At 38.9% G+C, this 22,195-nt stretch overlaps 2 protein-coding genes across 2 annotated transcripts; one reads left to right on the plus strand and one right to left on the minus strand.

Moving 5' to 3' along the window:
- The first annotated feature begins 5,902 nt into the window (after positions 1 to 5,902).
- On the plus strand, positions 5,903 to 7,022 carry LOC114760597 (uncharacterized mitochondrial protein AtMg00810-like). The gene is made up of 2 exons (XM_028949855.1): positions 5,903 to 5,971; positions 6,597 to 7,022. The coding sequence occupies exons 1-2, from the start codon at positions 5,903 to 5,905 to the stop codon at positions 7,020 to 7,022; spliced, it is 495 nt and encodes a 164-aa protein (XP_028805688.1).
- Positions 7,023 to 7,612: 590 nt separating this feature from the next.
- LOC114760599 (phosphoinositide phosphatase SAC1-like) lies at positions 7,613 to 16,965 on the minus strand (the record flags this gene model as incomplete). The annotated part of the gene is made up of 11 exons (XM_028949856.1): positions 7,613 to 7,861; positions 8,556 to 8,664; positions 9,484 to 9,675; positions 12,170 to 12,379; positions 12,526 to 12,636; positions 12,807 to 12,928; positions 13,042 to 13,423; positions 14,639 to 14,767; positions 14,866 to 14,999; positions 16,298 to 16,395; positions 16,695 to 16,965. Coding segments are annotated over 11 exons (2,007 nt in total), but the record flags the coding sequence as incomplete, so codon positions are not given.
- Between the last annotated feature and the right edge of the window lie 5,230 nt (positions 16,966 to 22,195).

Here is a 22,195-nt window from a genome sequence, read left to right on the forward strand (position 1 = left end):
CGTTGGCTGATGCATCTTTGGTGATGCTTATGTGATCGTTTTGACCGGTATTGCTGAGGGGGCTTTTGGGGTTGGATTTGTGCCATTTTTCCTAGTATTAGTTTGATAGGTGCTGGATAAATAATTTTAGAGGTAACAACAGTTAGGTTTCGGAATTTTAATTTGATGACAATGAGGTCTCCCAAAAAAAATTGTTACGAGATTAGTTGCAAAAAGCAATTCAGACAGTTGCAAGTATGGGAGTGTCGGTTACAAATTATGAATTTCAGGTGTCACGTAACTATCACTAAATGAAAGTTTTAAGACCTACCTTTTCTCAATCATCCTATGCATTAAGTGACAAAAACTCGGACACATTTGTATTATCAGGGGAAAAAAAAAAAAAAAAACTTGGACACATTTGAGCCTGGGAGCACCCCCCAAAAAAATAAAAAAAAAAACAGACGAAAGAAAGTGAAGTTCTATGCAAAGTAATAGTATTTCACATTTATTAGCTGTCTCAGACAGACTCGAGTAAGAATCAGTTTGCATTCTTGCCCATCATTCTATCCGTTGAGTGACATAAACTTGGACACATTTGAGCATTTGAGAGCACCCAAATAAATAAATAAAAAAAAGAGTTCTGTGCAAAGTAATAGTATTTCACATTTATTAGCTGTCTCAGAGATTTGGAGAGCAACTGAATTCAGATCCTTGGGGTGCAAGCCATGCATGAATGTTCAGTTTTTAAGGTTAGAAAAAATGTTCAAGAAGGCAACAAGCGTCAATTAGTGCCCGTTTTCAATTGCTTGCTGCTTATTCTCTCCCTCCCTTTTTTCAAAGAAACATCTGACCAAATTATGTAGCTGAAAAAGCTAGTTAAATTTAATTAAAAACTCTCTGATAAAAAAATTAATCAAAGATTAAATATATAATTGAGTCTTTTTTTTTTAAGGGAGAGAAAGTATAAGAGAGAGAATAAGGATATTATAATAAAGAAATTATGGAAGAAAAAAATATGTGACAGAGAGGATGATGGTTTGAAAAATGAGATAATAAATATATTAAAATAAGTAATTAATGGAAAAAATAGGACACCAGCCAAGAAAGTTTGAAACATTTTGTCATAAATAGGGACAAAATAGAAATGGTTTTCTTTTGGTCCTTTTTATAAGAGTTTGAAATTTGAATTGTCTTGGTCTTTTTTATAAGAATCTAATTGGCATCATCTAAACATTTAATGTATTTTTACCCCCAATTAATTTTATATATTGTATTAGTTAAAATGTTGACAACTTGGCATACTACACTCTCTTTCATATTTCTTCTTGTTATTACTCTATTTCTTTTTCTTACTTACTCCGTAAATAAGGGCATAATTGGAAAAAGTTTATTTTTTCCCCGGAGGGAATAGTTGTTTCTTATAAGGATGGAGTGAGTAATAATTCAGGGGGGTTCTAGAATTTGAAAGATTGACTGAAAATTATAACACCAAGGCACTCTTTGGATGTTTATTTGCTCTCGAGATTGTATTGGACGTTTCACTGGTGTTTTTACCCCCATTTTCGGTTTCTAGATTTATTTATTTATTTATTTTTGGTGAAGGTTTCTAGATTTATTTTGCCCGAGAGCACTTTCACCGAAGAGAGGAAATTATAGAAAATATGAATTATCCTTCAAAATTGATGCTACATTGTCTGTTTCACTTGTGTGTTTTACATTTTTGTTATTTGGAGTACAATCTACCTGCTGAAAATTATTTTGAACAGTTCCAGATTTATTCATATTAATTTTGTATTTTTTTCATTTAAGAATAAATATAGACTATTCAGAATTAAGAATCATTTTCTTAAGAAAACATGAGAAAATTTGAATTCGAAGGACGCAGTTACTTGAAATGTCAATATATAAAAGACTTGATTTCTTTCTACTCATTAGACTTTTGAACCCTTTTTTATCAAATTTTAACTGTGCAGATTAATACGAAATTTTAAAAACCATAAAATTTGAATCAACAAACTTGATCCAACGGTCCACACTCCACAGTCGCAGTAGTCTCCACTTCATAGGTCAATTAAACTCATATGCCTCAAACCCACCTATGAAAAAAGGACTATTGGTAAGAGAGAATTAAAAAGAGCACAAAGAAAAGGACTGACCCGAATTTTGTGAAGCCACACCAAGAACTTTAGATAAAGGGTTTACGGTTCAGTTTCGTGTGAAAGAAGGCGCAGGAAAAAAATAGCCATTAGCACTGTCTTGTTTATGGCTTTCTGGCAAAAATCATCTCATAATATTCCTAATCAACAAAGCACCTGCCTGTAGTTTCTACTCTTCACAAGCACTATGCATCCCTCATGTAAGTGTAATTTGTGCGAACTGTACATTACTCAACATTTGGAATTTGCTGGCACCTGAAGTTTCCCCGGCCGTACTGACCGTTGTCCGGATTCTTTGATACGAGAAAATATTTATGGGAGGCTGGAAGAAGTATTTGAATATTCCATTCCTTTACAGCTGGAAATATAATAACCAAACTGTAAAGATATGTAAATATATTGTAATTAATATATGATCAAATCAGATATAATAGGATAGGATAATATCCTCTAATAATGAGCCATTAATGACCGAAGCTCCTCTCTTGTATATAAATTCACCCTTTCTGATCATGAATATACAAGAAATATATTTTCACATTATTTTTCTCCTTAATATGGTATCAGAGCTAGCATTTTAGGGTTGTTTTCTTCTCTGGTTTGAACGCTAGTGAGATTTCCGTCAGTTGTTCTACGTCAGTCTTGTGCCCGCCATTAGGACATCCGTTCCTAGTGTCAAGTGGGAGCACGCGCCGGTCAGGGGGAGTTGTGAGGTCTAGATCGGCCAAAGCTCGGAGTTTCGTCGTTGTCCGAGCAGCACGTGAGATCCACGCGCCGTCACCAACGACGATTTGTTCACGCGCCGACTGTTTTCCGGCGTTGAAGCCCTTCCTCGGCTTCGTCTTCTCTTTGTCGACTAATCTCTGGTGCGTTTTCGGCGTGGGTCTTCCTCCTTGCTTTGATTCAGATCCGTTTTTTGATTCCTGCTGCTGTGCGTATCCAGTCTCCATCGTATTATCTTCGATTTGCCTAAAATTGAGCTTGGGTATTACTGGTTGGTCCCTAGTGTGACCATTTGTGGCTACTCATTATTTCTTATCATTGTTAAAATTATTCTTCATCTTTTCTGTTACTCTCTCATGGGTGATAATAAGTTTGCAGTTACTTCTGAAGTAGTTCTAGTAGTCGTTAAGATTACTGAGCATAAATTGAACTGGACAAATTATTTGGATTGAAGTAAGACCATCCATATTTACTTGCGAAGCATTGAGAAGGAGGATCATTTAACTACCGATCCCCCAATAACTGATTCTCATCAGTCATGGTTAAGAGACGATGCACGACTCTTTTTACAAATCCGTAACTCTATTGACAGTGAGATTATTCCTTCTATTACTCATTGTGAATTCGTTAAAGAACTGATGAATTATTTAGAATTTTTATACTCAGGCAAGGGTAATATTTCTCGTGTTTATGAGGTTTGCAAAGCCTTTTATCACGCAGAGAAGCAGGATCGCCCTCTCAAGACCTACTTCATGGATTTTAAACGAATGTATGAAGAATTGAATGTTCTCATGCCTCTTACTGCTGATCTGAAGGTCCAACAGGCCCCACGAGAGCACATGGCCATCATGAGTTTTCTCACTGGTCTTCTGCCTGAATATGAAACGGTTCGCTCTCAAATTCTATCTGGTTCTGAGATTCCTACCCTTTAGGAGGTGTTCTCTCGTGTGATGAGGACCGAGAATCTTTCATCACCAATTACTAATGCTCCTGTCAGTGCTCTAATCAGTCGAGGCCCAAATGATAGTCGTGGGACGACTAACCGTGGCGGCCTCAAGCAAGGTGGAACTACTCTAGATTCGAGTAGGGTGGTATGTTACTACTGTAAGGAACCGGGCCATACGAAGCGTACTTTTCATAAGCTACAAAACAAACAACAAAGTAATAACTCTGCTGCACATGTGGCAACACTAGCTAATGATAAGGTCACAATCTCTGCTGCTGAATATGCTCAATTAAAATCTCTCACTCCACCCGTGAGTGTTATTGCTACTACAGGTAATCAGGCTACTGCTCTTGTCTCTTCTTCCTCCAAATGGATCATAGATTCTGGTGCTATTGACCACATGACAGGTAACCCCCATCTCTTCTCCACTTATAATTCTTACGCCAATCCTTCAACTATCACTATTACCAATGGCTCCCATTCCCGGGTCCTTAGATCAGGCACTGTTAAACCTACCCCTTCCATTCATTTGTCATCTGTGCTAAATGTACCTGATCTTGCATTTAATCCGCTTTCCCCTAGTAAACTTACTCGTCAATTAAACTATTGGGTCTCACTCTTTCCTGATCATTGCTTGATACATGATCTTTTGACGAAGAAGATTATTGGTAGGGGCTATGAATCTGGTAGACATTATTTCCTTGACGAGCAAGGGTCTCGTGTTGTGGCTTGTGCCAGTGGTCTCGCTCCTTTTGAAGCACATTGTTGTTTGGGTCATTTGTCTTTGTTTTCTTTAAAAATGGTTTATCCTCAGTTTCAACATTTGTCATATTTAGATTGTGAGTCATGTCAGTTTGCCAAACATCATCATCTTCCTTTAGTTTCTCAAGTCAATAAACGGGCTTCGTCCCTTTTTGAGCTAGTTCATTCTGATGTTTGGGGTCCATGTCCTGTTGAGTCAACAGCAGGTTTTAAACATTTTGTTACATTTGTTGATGACTATTCCTGTACAACTTGATTATATTTAATGAAAATTCATTCTGAATTATTCCCTCATTTTTGTGCCTTTTTTGCAGAAATTAAAACTCAATTTCATACTTCCATTTGCACTTTACGTAGTGATAACGCTAAAGAATATTTTTCTAGCACGTTTCAATCCTATATGCTCCAAAATGGTGTCCTTCATCAATCTTCTTGTGTTGATATACCAGCTTAAAATGGTGTTGCAGAACGTAAAAATCGCCACTTACTAGAGTTGGCACGAGCACTTTTGTTTCAAATAAAGGTTCCCAAAACTTTCTGGGCTGATGCGGTCTCCGTTGCTTGCTTCCTCATTAACTGCATGCCCTCTTTGGTTCTTGATGGTAACATTCCCTATACTACTCTTTTCCCTTCCAAACCTTTGTTTCTTGTTAATCCTAGGATCTTCGACTGTGTTTGCTTTGTTCGGGATGTATGACCCTCTGTCTCCAAATTAGATCCAAAGTCCCTTAAGTGTGTCTTTCTTGGCTGCTCTCGGGTTCAAAAGGGCTATCGGTGTTTCTCTCCTACTCTTAATCGTTATCTCATTTCTACAGATGTCACCTTTCAGGAATCGATTCCATACTTTTCTCCGTCCATTTCACCTGCCTCTCCTCCACCTGTGGAAGAGGATGACCTTCTGGTGTACCCTGTTCTCCCACCACCCACTCCACCACCTCCAGCTCCTGCTCCGGCTCTGACTCCTGTGCCACCACCCCTGTCTCGTGTCTACACAAGACATTCCAAGGAGACCAATGTCACCATCCCAGATTTCGGCCCTCCAGTGTCTGCTTTGTCATCGAATCCTATGTCGAGCATCTCTCATCCTGAGGCTACTCCTCTCTCTAACTCCGAGACACCTCTTGTTCCTGATCCAGATCCTTCACTTGACTTGCCCATTGCTCTTCCCAAAGGTAAATGCACTTGCACCCATCCTATTTCCTCATTTTTTTCTTGTAACCACCTTTCCCCTACCTCTTGTGCCTTTGTCTCTTCTTTAGATCTTATTTCCGTACCTAAGACCCTTCATGAAGCTTTAACCCACCCGGGTTGACATGCTGCTATGGAAGAGGAGATGGCGGCCCTTGACCGGGCTGACACTTGGACCTTAGTGGATCTACAGCAGGAAAGAAGGCTATTGGCTGTAAGTGGGTCTTAACCCCTAAAACCCGAGCTGATGGTACCCTTGACCGTCTTAAAGCTCGCTTGGTTGCTAAAGGCTATACTCAGACCTATGGTGTTGATTACTCTGAAACTTTCTCCCCTGTTGCGAAACTTTCTTCCGTTCGTCTTTTCATCTCTATGGCGGCAACCTATGGCTGGGATCTCCATCAATTGGATATAAAGAATGCCTTTTTACATGGTGATCTTCTTGAAAAAGTCTATATGGAGCAACCACTAGGCTTTGTTGCTTAGGGGGAGCATGGAAAAGTATGTCGCCTCAAGAGATCCTTATATGGCCTGAAGCAGAGTCCCCGTGCATGGTTTGACAGGTTCAGTACTGTTGCACAGAAATTTGGCATGTGTCAAAGTAAGTGTGATCACTCTGTGTTCTACCAGAGCACAGGCACTGGCATGATTCTATTGGTTGTGTATGTAGATGATATTGTGATTATAGGGAGCAACATGTCGGGGATCTCTTCACCTAAGTCCTTTCTTAATTCTCATTTTCAAACAAAAGATCTGGGCCCGTTAAAGTACTTTCTCGAAATTGAGGTCTTGAGAAGTAAGAAAGGTCTCCAAGAAAGTATGTTCTTGATCTGTTAAAGGAAATTGGAAAGTTAGAGGCTGCGCCAAACAATTTTCCTATGATTTATAATCCACTCCTTGATGCCGATGGAAGCATACTATCTAAGAATCCTGTTGATGCTGCTAAGAACAAGCCGTTTGAAAACCCGAAGAGGTATCGAATATTGATTGGAAAAATGAATTATCTTACTATGACCCGTCCTGATATCACCTATCCAGTCAGTATACTTAGCCAGTTTATGATCTCGCCTACTATCAGACAATGGGAAGCTTTAGAGCATGTGCTTCATTACTTGAAGGAGTCTCTAGGTCGTGGGATATTATACAGAAATCATGGTCATATAGATATTGAGTGTTTTTATGATGCTGATCATGGTGGTTCAAAGGCCACAAGAAGATCTACTACAAGATATTGTGTCTTTGTGGACGGAAATTTGGTGTCCTGAAGGAGCAAGAAACAGAATGTGGTGTCACAATCAAGTGCAGAGGCAGAATATAGAGCTATGACACAGTCTGTGTGCGAGATCATCTAGATATATCAATTATTGAAAGAGATTGGTCTTAAAACCTCATTACCAGCAAAATTGTGGCGCGACAATAAAACAGCCTTATATATAACTTTTAATTCAGTGTTTCATGAACGCACAAAACATATTGAGATTGATTTTCATTTTGTTCGAGATAAGATCAAGGAAAACTTCATCTCAACAGGACACGTGAGGTCTAGTGATCAATTGGGTGATCTCCTTACTAAAACTTTGAATGGGGTTCGGGTTGACTATCTTTGTAATAAGTTGGGTATGATTGACATCTATGCTCCAACTTGAGGGGGAGTGTAAAGATATGTAAATATATTGCAATTAATATAGGATCAAATCAGATATGATGGGATAGGATAGTATCCTCTAATAATGAGCCATTAATGACCGAGGCTCCTCTCTCGTGTATAAATTCACCCTTTCTGATCATGAATATATAAGAAATATATTTTCACATTAATTTTCTCCTTAATACAAACCATTGATATAGTGGGGCGTTATGTCCCCGGTACTTTCTCTTCTCCTATTAACCATCTTGACAGCCAACTGGGATCTTCAGCAAAGTATTTACAAGATGAGGGAATGATGCCAAGGTCAGCTCCAACTTGCTCATATTCCTTGACAGCTGCTTCCATTTCTTGAGCAACGACATCGTCATTAACCATGTCAAATGAACTTAGGCTCAAAACATCGGCATAATGTCTCTCACTCCCAGGATCATTATGAAATAGTTCCAATTCAAGTCCCTGCACAATTCACTGATATTTGTCAAGAACTATAGATAATTAAGATGCTCAGAATACCTGAAGCCAAAATATGCTAGGCCTCTTCTAAAGTAGAACACATGGAATTTTAATTTTAATTAGAAAATTTACATATCAATAAATTATGGAGAAGAAAATCACTAAGAAGATGGGCCGGGTGAGAAAGGTGGTTGGGAATACAAGTCAAGGGTTTCCTGCTTCACATCCTCCTTCCTTCAATGTATCAAGGACGACGACAACAAACACAAGGGTGGCTAAGATCATATGATGCCATTGGGCCACTCTATCACATTTAACTGCTCAGAATACCGTTCACCGTGAGATCCCATTCTATAACTTCCCTAAGTGCCTTTCTTTGTCTCCTTGGTCTTGTTCTCTAATCCTCCAATTTACCCAAGAAAAAAGAATTATAGACACCAAGTTTTTATTAACAATTAACAAATTAAATAAAGACCCATCTGTTGCCCAACTCACTACAACGCATTTATAGGATTCGGCCAATAAAACCTTGCTTGTAATTACGGTCAATTCATTAATCAGATACATATTGTAAATTGAATTTGATAGAATAATATAGGAATTGATTATCATAGATCCATTTAACCACCCCCGTAGCCAGGATGTCTATTTACGTGGAGGCAACAACATATATGATTGAAAGGCTGCACATGCATACCTGACATAACGCTGCATAATGCTTATATAACTCACTGCTTTCATTTTGATCACCAAGAAGGGTGCCTCCGTACCAACCATTGTCCTCATTAGATGTCACTGTCGGGTACCTGGAAATTCAAAGTAGACAATAATTGAGTTATCAAAGACAGCGATAAGAAATTGGTGTTTAACTATACCCCAGAATAATTAGGGCTCCGAAAGGAATCAACATAAGATTATCGTTTTGAAATAAAAATTCAAAATTTTGAACCAGATTCCTAATCAATCAAAGAAATAACAGCAAATGACCAAAAACCTTTTATAAAACCCCAAATTTTCAGGCATGGTGGAAACTAGAGGAGTTAAGAAACTTTAATGGCACATTCATTATATTTTTTCAGACAAAGGGAAACACCTGTTGTTAGCAGAATATTAGCCCAGATATTCCGCTAATTAATCAGATCTATTATGCTTGTATTCTTTCCTGTTATATGTGTTCATATTCTCTCATTTATTGTGTAAATATTCCATTTCCAGATTTGATTCGATTCTCTCTGATCTCTCTCGTTTAAGTTCCTGTAAGCAGTGGAATTGATAGGCTACCCTTCTACTGTCCTCTCCACATGTGTATCACATCATTTTCCCATCAATTTTCACTTATGTCTACCGAATGCTTAAAAATCGCATAGAGTCCAGTCCAGATCCCCATGTAAAAATATCAAACATCCCTGTATGAGTTTACAATTTACAAATGCACACAATTTGGTCCATCAACGTTTAGAAAGCCTTCATTCCACAGTTCAGAACAGGCTAAATCTCAGGATAAAACAAATAGACATAAAAATAAATTACTGGCAAATAAAAGTATAGGAAAAATATTAATAAATGGGATTATGAATATAATGAGACAATGAACTAGAAAAATGAGGCACTTTTGCGATACATACCTTTGGAAAGCATCCTCTTCATTCAAATCATTGCCAGAAGAAAGCCAGTTTAGGTTGTAAAAACCATTACCCTTTGTCTCAACTAGAGATCTTTCAATATCAATTTCACGAGAAGCAGCTTTCCCGGCCATGGTACCTCCTTCATGCTTTCTCTGGCCAAAAAGCCAATTTGGGCTCTTGAGTTGTATCTCACTGAACAAGAGCACAAGAGAATCAGTGAAATTGCAAAAAATGATCTGGATTTATGACAAGCAAGAATGCTTTCTTTGTTCCATACAAATCTACAACATAGCAAGCCATTCCCTCTCACTAAAAAGAGAATATATGGGAAAGAAGTAGCATTAGCATGGCATGAGATGCTGAATTCAAGCAAAGAATTTCCATTGATGTAGAAATGCAAGATCTAAACTTAAAAGTGAGACAATTTCTTCTACCAAGCATTATACTATTTAAACAAACTTGAGTTGCTTACAAGGCCTACAAGGGGCATCTAGCAGATCCTTGTGGATATTGACAATACAAAAACAAAAAAAACAAGCCTTATCCTACAAGGTGGGGTTGACCACACAGATTGAATGGTGTCTTTGTGCTCTATCAATAACCAAATCTTTGGTGTAATTGTTGATGGTATGATTGCCTCCAATGACTAGTTGTGATTGTAGCAATTGGCTTGCTGTTCACATAGCAAAAGATGTTGATCAAGCTGCATGCGGTAGCTGAATGTGAACTTTAAAGGGACAACACAAGCATAAAGTTGGGGTAGCTGAGATGACAATGTTAAGAAGGATGTGTGGTCATATAAGAAAAGATAAGATTCGCAATCGACTACCCATTGTTGATCCACAAGAAGTTACTGCATATTTTCTTCAAGGAAATCTTTGGGATAGCATGAAACATGATGTTGCAAGACCTAGTGCTAAAGCAAAATACCATGCCATGGAATTGGCAACTGTGAACTTATGAAGATGAAGCAATTACACCAAGAACTTCAATTTGGATATCTTGACCAAATGACACTAAAGTGTGACAATCCCGTTGCTCTATAAATTGCCCCTAGTCTAGTCTTTCATGAGAAGACCAAACAAACTTGAATCCCATCAAGAAGAAAATCCTATTTTGTTTCTCACTTGGCTGACCTTCTTACAAAAATATTAAGCCTTCGTTTGGTTAACTGGAAAGATTTTTTACAGAACAGGAAAATGAATGGAAATGGGAAGAGGAAGGGAATGGAAGTTTTAAGAATATGTTTGGCATGTTGGAAAATCTTGATGGAATCCTTACATGATTTATTTTTATTTGGTATGTTGGAAAAATTTAATGAAATGGAAAGATTTAAGAATGAAAAGACCAAAATATCTACGAAGCTATCAAAACAAATCTGCAGTGGTGGAGGGACGTGGAGGAAGCTGGAGGCAGGTGGAAGATGAGGGAGGCCGAACAGATCTACGAGGAAGGGAATGGACGTTTTAAGAATATGTTTGGCATGTTGGAAAGTCTTGATGCAATCCTTACATGATTTATTTTTTGGTATGTTGGAAAAATTTAATGAAATGGAAAGATTTAAGAATGAAAAGACCAAAATATCTATAAAGCCATCAAAACAAATCTGCAATGGTGGAGGGACGTGGAGGAAGCTGGAGGCAGGTGGAAGATGATGGAGGCCGAACAGATCTGCAATGATGAAGGAAGGGGAATGATAGCGGTGGCAGGAGGTCAGTTCTGCTATGGTTGAACTTGAACATGGCTTGTTAGATCTTCGCCAAAGAGAGAAATAGCCATTGCCAGAGTCTATGGTCTCCATCATTAGAGTGTGGCCCTTGCTGTCAAAATCTGGAGAAGCTGCTGCCTGAACCTGTAGTCCTTGCTGCTGCCATGAAGGATATAGATGATAGCTTTTCAAAGGGGAGTAATATGCCCGGAAATGAGATGCTAGAGCTATTTATGTCAGCAAAAAATGCGTTCCACAAAAATTCGCATTATCCTCGGGGGAGGTGGGGGACCATTTTCTAGTGTTTTAAAGGAAAATTGTGGATCCCGATGAGCATTTGAAACACTTCAGGTGAAACAAACAAGGGAATTTGACATTCTCTCCCTTTGTATCTCCAAATCTCAAATTCCTTCCTACCAAATGGGGCGTTAGGAAATCCCACTTTTCCTTCAACAGGCTTGGTCATATGACCTATAAATTTCAACTTAAGGGGGACTGCTAATTGTGATATGATTTGATTGTAGATGATTAGGATTGTTTGTGGTAGATAGTACATAACTAGATTATTTTGGCGATTATTAGGCATAAATATATGGCCTTGTACCCTATCATAAATAAGAGGGTCAGGCAGATCAATTCTCACCGACTTCATATTCACATTTTCTCTAGCTCCCTTTCTCACATTTCTCTTGCATTATTCAGAACACAAAAATACTGAGTTACTGTCTAAAAGGATATATTATTGAACAACTAATAAAGAAAAATCATATTGAAACAAAAGCTTTAAGTACCAGAAGTTAAGACTATCAAATTCTAGAGTAACAAATCAGTGAATAAAGATACTGAAACATCATATTATAAAAATTAAAAGGAAAAGTGATATTATTTGTGAGGTATGAAAAATTTTAGTAATAGAAATCAGTGGCAGAGATAAAAAAAATGAGAAGTAAATCAGATGTTTAGAATAAGAAAAATTACGCTGCATCAGGTGCAACCCCACTGTTTCCAAAACCACCTGGTTTCTGATCAGGTTCACCGAAAAGTCTTACATTCCGAATTTCACTCCTAGTCTTTTCAATTAACTTGTCAAATGATGTCAACTTTATGCGCGAGAAGTCTTCTCTACAAGCTGGGACAGGTATGAGGGTTGTTCCAGTTCTACGAGAAGGCTTAGTAATAAGTTCAGAACTGCAAATTTCAAAAGTTCAAAAAAGGAAAAGGCACACGAACAATATGAAAATATATAAATAAAGCAAAGTTAGTGTAATATACCATGTACAAATATGTCAACGATGAATTTATAAATCATTTGTTACACAGATTAGGGGACTCACCCCTTATCAGGGATCAGGTCATCTCCAATCCCAGAAACATGGAGATAGTAATCTGAATCCAGCTCCCAAAGAGCAGGTTTCCCTTCTTGTGGTTGGAAGTAACCTAAAAACCTACCAATTGAGTAAAAGACCATCGCCACAGATTGATTAGGCAAGGAATGAAATCACATGTCCAACATAAAGCAAACAGATGCATCAACACTTTCTAAAGCAGTTTTATTAAAGCCATCCGGGAAGGGGGGAATCGTTTGCTAAGAAAATATAAGAGGAAAGAATAATACAAGTTTATTGCATCTTGTTTTTCACCATCAGTGTAAGCATTGCTATAATATCGCTTTATAGACTTCATAAACTCTCTTGATTGCGTTGTTGCTTTCCACTTTCCCTGCCTCTCTGGGAAAACCTGTCAGCCAAAAAATCAGAAATAAGGAGCATGAAGCAGAGGCAAATAAGAATATTCATTATTTATCCAAAAAATTATATTAACTGCGATACAAATCTCATAAAACGTCATACAGTATTATGAGCAGCAGAACCACCATACTGCTGGGCAAGAGCATCACCCATACTCTGGTACATGTCCATAAGAGCTGCAGCAATACTACTATCAGGGTCCACTTTGGAAACATCAGATAAACCCATAGCATGAAGCTGGCGTCCTAGAGCTTGAAGGCCATAGGCATACTGTGCCACATTTGTACGGTCCAAGCAATCAATGCAGTTGGTGCGCAGAACTCCACTTTGAAAGCACGGTGCTTCACCACAAACATCTATTTGGCTCTGTTGGTTATTGTCAGTCTCGCTGTCTTGATTGACTAATGCATTTGGAATTTCGTTACTGTTTCCGATCCTTGCAATATCTCCTGAACTCGTTCTTAAATCTTTTAGAGAAGTATCCCTGTATACAATGACAGCAGTGCATATGAAAAACCGCATTATTTAATTGCATAAGAGATAAGAATCCCTTTGGATTATCTCAAGGAATGTGAGGCTGTGTTTAGGGGGTGAAAAATTATAGAGCTGATATCACAGACAAAGACGATCTGCAAATTGAGACATTTCCAACAAGCTGTGATCCTTTTTTTTTCTTTTTAAAAAAAAAATTTCTAGGAAAAAAGCGATCTAGAAGAATAATTTGCAAGAGGCTGGTTATGAAAAAGGAGGAGCATTTTAGTAATGAACCAAGGATATTGCAGCAGTAGACACTACCTCTATATTTCAGGTTCTAAAGGGTCCACTTCCTCGGACAAACTAGAAATGATGTTTTCAGATGATGACTTGTGTTTTAAAATTGAGATAGAGAAAGGTTTGCTCTCTAAACAGTTCAAGGATGATTTTTGTCAGAAGCAGAAGCAGCAAACTGACAGGACCAAAAGTGAATGCTGAAGTTTTCGAAGAACATAACTGCTGGTGGCAGTATTTCTTCTAGGGACAAAGTTCCAGGGCAGATTGATGTTGAATCTGTTAGGTAACGACCTCTACTTCAAATGAAAGCTGTAAAAAGTCTTATAGTTTGGAGCAGACTGTTGTTATAAATTCATAATATATATCTTTTCCTTTATTCATGAAAATGGCAGACAAGTTATGGCTGGTTGGTAATGCGACCTAAGAAAGTTTGGGTAAGAGACAATTTGCGCAAAGGGGGAAAAAAAAAAGGGTAATTCAATATATCCAAAATGGAAAAGATATTCCCACTGCACAGGAATCAACCCTTAATGGGATGAAGTTCTTAAAATTCATGCATGTGTGGCGCTCCCAAAAATGTAAGATCAAAAGAAAAACTACCCGCATACTGAATAAGGGAATCAAACGTTCTAGAATCCATGTTCGCAAAATAGATAAGCAGTCCGCATAACAAACCCTATTTAAAAATCATCTGTGCACAAATAACTTCGGTCCACAAAAAATGCACAAATAACATAAGGGTGAAGAAAGGTCTAAGTGGCTCACGGATGAACATAACAACAGTAATGAAGTAAAGGGCATTCACCCCAATATATTTTGCTTGCGTCTTTGATTGTCCAAATTAGGATTCTAGATTCAGCCAGAGGCTATGAAATAAATTACACAAAAAGGCCGCATGTGGAATATTGGTCAATAATTTCATTGGTACCTTCCATTGCTTGGTCGGTTGCCCTTGGTCCTTTTTACAATGTTGGGTTTGCCACTGAAGTAAAAACTGGTTAAATCAAGTGCTTCACTTGCCACACCACCTAAAACTGCCAAAACGTTGGCAGACTTACTTCGAAAGCAGAAGAATATAATAGTCAGATATAATTTTGGACTGACTCAAAAATATGATTACATAGTGGGGAAGAACATATAACCTGACATGCTCACCTCTTTGCAAACTTGTGAAAGTCCCAATGAATAAATCTAAGATGATTTTCTTCAGGTAAAATTTGGTTCAGATACCCCACAGCATTAGCAAATTCACGCCTCAGCATCATCTCTCGTGGTCTTTTTTCAACAGTCTGTAATTATTGTTTAAATGAGCTCTGGGAAAACATAAATTCAGTTTTTTTTTATTGCTTAAAGGTACAACAACAATAACAAGCCTTATCCCATCGGATGGGATCGGCTATATGGATCGCATGACACTATTATTTTCTATCAACAACCTTATTGCTTAAAGGTATTTCGTTAAAAATGATAATAACTTAAGCAATAAGGCTAGTGCTTTCTACAGGGAAGTGCAATTAGTATGTAATGAAAAAAAAAAAAAAAATGCAAGAAACATGGCAGGAACAGGGAAGGATAGAGGATTAGCTTGAACCTCTCTTAGTTTATGAATCAGAATCCAAGAAATAAACAAATAAACGAGGGAGGATCTCCAGGTACTTACTGAATAATACATCTCATATCACTCAGCATTCACAATATCACGCTTGTATAGTTTGATACGAAGACATCATCAAATCACTAACTAATATAACACAAGTGGCACTCACATAAGTAACTGACTCATAAAAACATGACAGCTAGGCTTCACATACTTAGAAACAATGCACCATGACTTTATACAAAATGACAATTTCAAAATACATACTATACTGCCAAAACGTAAAGGAAGTTAATAACTTCATAACCACCATTCCCATCATTAACCCACCACATATCAGCATTCGGTTCCACTCTAGGTCTGTTCTTTCATCAACTGTAGGTGATCAAAAGAATGGTGACTAGGAAGATTGAGCAAGGATAGTTGCTGCCAAAGGAAGCTTCTGATGTCACGCTGATCAAAGTAACTAAAAAAAATGGGTTGAGGAAAGTTATGCTGGCTGAGATAAGATTGTTAAAGGCCGATGAGGTTGGAGGAAGGATAAACTCCTATAAATCATACCTTGAGGAATTCTTATCCTCATTCGTTGTAATCTTTCTCATATTTGGAATTTGTTTTAGCAACCAAATAGAAAAATCAGCAAATGCTTATAGCACTATCAATATATATTTGTATCCTAATGCGTTTCTCATGCGGCTTTGTAAGCACTAGCTAATTAATATATAGAGATACTTGACAGAAGTTTGGATCTCTGATGGTAAGTAAGTGGATAGGAGGAAAAAGCATGGTTGTGGACCAGGATGGGGGCACAAGTACTGATCTGAAGTAGAGACTGGGGACAGTGAAGGAAAAGTGCTTCTCTCTGCAACACATGGATGGTGACCAAGGTAATATCCTTTACAAAAGAATTAAATAACTCATAACCTGACTCTGTTAGCCTTCACAGATCACACCACTTTGGGGCATGGTCATCCTCCAATGAAAAATTACCTTAATCAAATTAAGCACAATAATTGGATTGCCATATCTCTGAGAAAGGTCTTCAAAATGTAATTTTGTTGCCTCATATGTAGGATCATACCTCTGCACTGAAGAAAAGAGAAGAATCCATCAAAGAAGAGCTAGTGTAATATAGAAGGAGCACAGGAAAAAAAAAAAATTGTTTGATTAAATAAAATTTAATATATAAAAACATGCTTATTTATTGACAGTTAACTCTGAAATCCTCACTTCTATTCTATAGAATGAGGCCATGTACATGAGTACTTACAGTGTAAAGGTTACTCTAGGTGACAAAATTGCAATTACAGAAGGAATAATAAAATAACTAAACTAAAAATAATTAAATAATTACATTATTAAAAATTCTAACACTTCCAACGCTTACAGATAATGTCAGGCTTGGGGCTGAATCTAGAAGCTTCTTGAGACCAGAAAAGTGGAATAGAGCCACGCATTTGCACAACTGAACTCATTTTTCCCTTGAAAGAACCAGCTTCTTCATCAAGGACAATCTGTTCTGTCTCAACATCATTGGCAACTCTTCCCCGGTCATTGACTCCCCTTTTCAAATAACTGCAAAAGAGTTGGCAACATAGTGACTTATACCAATTCGAACCATTAACATTTTTGCAAGATAGACACGCTGTATAAACATATTTCGTCAAAAGACAATGAGTAAGAAGGTGATATTAAACTGTTATGTTCCAATCAATACAGAATTATTGTTGAATATGAAAACATGGGATTAAAAAATGTTTACTTTGCTGAATATTTCATTCTCATATCTTATTCCATATGATTGAGTTACAATATATAGAGTCCGGATGAGAAAATAATATCCGGTTACAATCAATCTCAATAAATTACATATATTGCAATATCTCAATAAATCAGGAAATATATCTTCTAGCTAATATCATGGGCAATAAATGGAGAGAATCAAGGGAGATAATCAGGGGAGATAATCAGGGGCTTTCTAACACTCCCCCTCAAGCTGGAGAGTAAATGTCAACCATTCCCAGCTTGCTTCGAAGCCCTTCAAACTTGACTCTGGCTAAAGGTTTGGTCATGACGTCAGCAATCTGATCAGTTGAGCGCACATAGCTCAGGTTAATTGTGCCATCTTCAACCTTTTCTTTGATGAAGTGTCGATCAATGTCAACATGCTTTGTTCGGTCATGATACACAGGATTCTTGGTCATTTCAATGCTGGCTTGGTTGTCACACCAGAGGTTCATAGGTCCTTCATAGGAAATTCTCAATTCCTTCAGAAGTCTGATCACCCACATTCCTTCACATACCCCCAGGGCTACAGCTCTCAGCTCAGCTTCAGCACTACTCCTTGAGACTACTGTCTGTTTCTTGCTTCGCCAAGTGACTAGGTTTCCCCAAACATAAGTGCAGTATCCTGTGACAGATCTTCTGTTATCCACAGCTCTCCCATGATCTGCATCAGTGTAGACCTCTATGTTCCTTGTACTCCCCTTTTTAAAGAATATTCCTCTTCCAGGATTGAGTTTGAGGTAGGTCAGGATTCTGTATACTGCTTCCATATGTTCTTCCTGGGGTTGATGCATAAATTGGCTTACTACTCCAACAGCATAGCTAATGTCAGGCCTTGTATGAGTCAAGTAGATCAGTTTACCTACAAGTCTTCTGTACCTTTCTGAGTTGACTGGTACCCCGTCTGGTTTCACTTCCAGATTACATGATTCTTCCATAGGCGTCTCACTAGGTTTAGCCCCAAGTATTCCTGTTTCGTGGAGCAAATCAAGTGTGTACTTTCGTTGAGACACACTTATACCCTTTTTGGATCTTGCAACCTCCATTCCAAGAAAGTACTTCATTTGTCCTAGGTCCTTCACTTGGAATTCCCTAGCTAGAGCTTTCTTGAGTTGGGAGATAGAAACTTCATCACTACCAGTTATGACTATATCATCCACATACACAATTAGGATCGTTACCTTTCCATTACTGTGTTTAACGAAGAGAGTGTGATCGGCTTGTCCTTGGACGTAGCCAAACCTTTTGATTGCCTTGGCAAACCTGTCGAACCACGCTCGTGGAGACTGTTTCAGGCCATATAGTGATTTCTTCAGTTTGCAAACTGAGTTGGGTGGAGCTATTACTCCATCTGGGATTTCCATGTACACTTCCTCCTCCAAATCTCCATTTAGGAAAGCATTCTTCACATTTAGTTGATGTAGAGACCAATCAAGGTTAGCAGCTAGAGACAGGAGTACCTGGATGGTGTTGAACTTTGCCACAGGAGCAAACGTTTCCTGATAATCAATCCCATAAGTCTGGGTGTACCCTTTTGCAACTAATCTTCCTTTGTACTTGTTGATACTTCCATCAGGATTGAATTTAGGGGTGAAGATCCACCTGCAACCCACTGCTTTCTTGCCCTTAGGAAGTGTGGTAATATCCCACGTGTTATTTTCCTTTAAGGCTCTCAACTCCTCATATGCGGCACGTTTCCAATTAAGATCTTTCATAGCCTGTTGAAATGTTTCTGGAATCTTCACCTGTGAGCTATTCACCACAAAGGTTTGCATTCTAGCAGATAAATTGCCATAGGAGACAAATTTTTGAATAGGATGCTGAGTACATGATCTTACCCCCTTTCTAAGTGCAATGGGCCATCCTAGCTCTTCAGGATCCAACTCTGGATTGGAATCATGTTGCTGCCTTGGAATGGAAGGAACCCTACTACTACTATCCTGCTCACCTGATTGAGGACTTGAACGCTCTGTCACCCCTGCATCAATTTCAGCATTCGTTTCCATTGGGTGAGTCGGGTGAGGAGTGTTTGTGGGGTTTTGGTGCTCTAGTGGAGGTGTAGGACTAGGGGTTTTTGGTTCCGGTTCAGGGACAGTGATTTCTTCTTGTGGTATGGCAGGTTCAAGAGGGGTGGTAAGATGTGTGTTGGGATTGGTCGTAGGTTCAGGTGTAATTAGCCATTCTACTCCATAGTGCTCCCCCTGAATGGGTAATTTGGGATAATAAGCATCATCCTCATAAAAAACTGTGTCTTTGGAGATTATGAGTTTTCTGGTAGTAGGACAATAACACTTATATCCCTTTTGGGGGAGGAATACCCTAGGAAAATACATTTTTCTGCTCTAGCATCAAGTTTGCCCCCATCATGTTTATGAACAAAGACGACACACCCAAAGACCTTTTGAGGGATGGTATTGATGATAGGTGAGGTGGAGGTCATTCGATTGATGAGATAAGCAGCGGTTAGCACAGCATCTCCCCAAAACAGACTTGGAACATTTCTTTCCATCATAATAGCTCGGGTTACTTCTAGAAGATGCCTATTTTTCCGCTCAGCAACTCCATTTTGTTGAGGAGTATAGACACATGAGGTTTGGTGATGGATTCCTTCCTGCTCAAGAAATTCCCTAAAGGCTCCACTCACATACTCTTTGGCATTGTCACTTCTCAGAACTTTGATGGGAGTTTGGAATTGGGTTCTCACAAAAGAGTGAAAGTTTTTGAAAATTTGTAAAGCTTCGGATTTTTCTTTCATAAGGTAAACCCATGTGACCCGGGTGTGATCATCGATGAATGTAATAAACCACTTTGTGCCTGTTCGGGTGTTGATTTTGGCTGGTCCCCAAATGTCAGTATGAATCAATGTAAACGGGGCAGTAGGTTTGTAAGTATGTTTGGGATAAGAGGCGCGAGTTTGTTTGGCAATTTGACACGTTTCACATTGGAAAGGAAAAGAATTTTTATTGAATAAAGTTGGAAACACATGCTTCATATAATCAAAGCTGGGGTGGCCTAATCTTTGATGCCACAACATTACATTTTTATTCTGAGAATTAGAGCTAACCATAGCTTTCTTGGCTCCTGCAGTCTTCATATCTTTTCCTTCAAAGTAGTAGAGTCCATCCCATTCTTTAGCAGTCAAAATCTTCCTCCCCGAGGTCGAATCCTGAAAAACACACTTAACATCATCAAAGATTACCCGACATACTTGTCCTTTAGTCAATTTGCTCACAGATATAAGGTTGCAGGTAAGAGCAGGAACAAACAAAACATTATGGATTTCCAGATCATCAGATAGGGCCACAATGCCAACACCCTCAACTTTAGTATATAGTCCAGTTGCTACTTTTACCCTAAGGTTCTCATGGCAATATTTGAGGGTTTTGAAGAGGGACTTATTACCAGTCATGTGGTCTGTAGCACCGGAGTCAACAATCCAGGTTCATCACTAGTTACCATTGCATTAAGGGCTATAATAGAATTACCTGACTGAATCAAGTTCACGTTGGGAACTGATTTTGATTTGTTTTGTTTTTCAAGTATCTTACGAAGCATTTGAAGCTCTTCTCTGGTCAACTGGTCTCCCTCATCACCTTTTTCTTCAGAGGAGGTGTGGTGGCTTTTTCTATCTTCCCGTTGTTTCTGCTTCCCTTGGGTTGGTTTCCCATGTAGTTTCCAACATTCGTCTCTGGTGTGGCCTTTCTTGTTACAGTGATTGCACCACTTGTTCCCTTCTTCTCAGATCCCTCGAATGTTGGGGACCTCCTCATGACTAATGCTGAGCCATCTACTGGGGTTTGGTTACCCTGAGTGAGGTGTCTCCGGCTTTCTTCAAACTTGACCATACTGAAGACTTCAAATAGGGAGGGAAGCGGTTTTAGACCCATAATTCTGCCTCTTACTTCTTCAAAGACATCATTCAAACCCAATAGGAAGTCATAGGTTCGTCCTTTTCCACCAGTTGTCTGTAGTAATTAGCATCATCCATGTCCTTCCAAGGATGAACTTCAAAGAGATCCAACTGCTGCCATATCTTCGTTAAAGTGCTGTAATATTGTGTTACAGTTAAGTTTCCTTGCTTCAGATCTTTGAGCTGCCTCCTTAGATCCAATAGGGCTGCAGTGTTGTCTAGTGTGGAGTAAGTCCTCTTAGCAGCGTCCCAGATTTCCTTAGCTGTGCTTGCCAAGAGGTATCCTTCACTGATTTCAAGAGTCATTGAGTTGCACAGCCAAGACATCACCTGATTATTTTCAGCAAACCAGGTGTCAAATTTGGGATCATTATGTGAAGGTTGTTTTGCCTCTCCATTGATATATTTCTCCTTACGCTTCCCACGTAGATACATTAATACACTTTGAGACCATTGGAGATAGTTGCTACCATTAAGTTTGTGAGCCACCACCATAGCTTGATGTTCAGAGGTTAGGGATGGTTCTGGATCAGAGGCTTGAGAGGTGACTAAAGGTGAAGAAGGAGTGCTTTGAGTATTTGAGGATGTACCGGACATAAGGGCCATTGGAATATTACGAACGGACCCAAAAAGGGTGGGAATTCTGATGATTTTCTGGATCTCTGGGAGGCACTGTTGGTTTTTCCGGCGGCGGCGCGTGCAATTCACGCGCAGAGGCAGTGGCGGCGCGTGGGCTTCACGCGCGGAGCTTGTGACGGCGCGTGGGCTTCACGCGCAGCTCCGTTCGGCGTCGTCTTCAAGGGATGCGCCGATCTGAGGGCGCCGGTGAGGACTGGAGGGGGCGGGTGTCGTTGCTCACTCACCTCACTGCCTGGCTTCAGATCGGGACGCCTCACTCTCTCTCTCTCCTCGCGTCTCTCTCTCTCTCTCTCACGGCAGCGACGCACGAATTTTCTGGGTTCAGGAGGAACCCTATGCTCTGATACCATGTTTACTTTGCTGAATATTTCATGCTCATATCTTATTCCATATGATTGGGTTACAATATATAGAGTCCGGATGAGAAAATAATATCCGGTTACAATCAATCTCAATAAATTACATATATTGCAATATCTCAATAAATCAGGAAATATATCTTCTAGCTAATATCATGGGCAATAAATGGAGAGAATCAAGGGAGATAATCAGGG

Source organism: Neltuma alba, unplaced genomic scaffold (assembly GCF_004799145.2).
Source record: "Neltuma alba isolate B1F8T4 unplaced genomic scaffold, ASM479914v2 tig00011004_pilon, whole genome shotgun sequence".
Taxonomy (NCBI): Eukaryota; Viridiplantae; Streptophyta; class Magnoliopsida; order Fabales; family Fabaceae; genus Neltuma; species Neltuma alba.

What these genes read in the sequence shown, in the direction of transcription:
- LOC114760597 (XM_028949855.1), top strand. Translation starts at nt 5,903, where the DNA reads ATGGCGGCCCTTGACCGGGCTGACACTTGGACCTTAGTGGATCTACAG. An exon ending in AGGAAAGAAGGCTATTGGCT is followed by an intron (nt 5,972 to 6,596) that starts GTAAGTGGGTCT and finishes GATCTGTTAAAG; the next exon opens with GAAATTGGAAAGTTAGAGGC.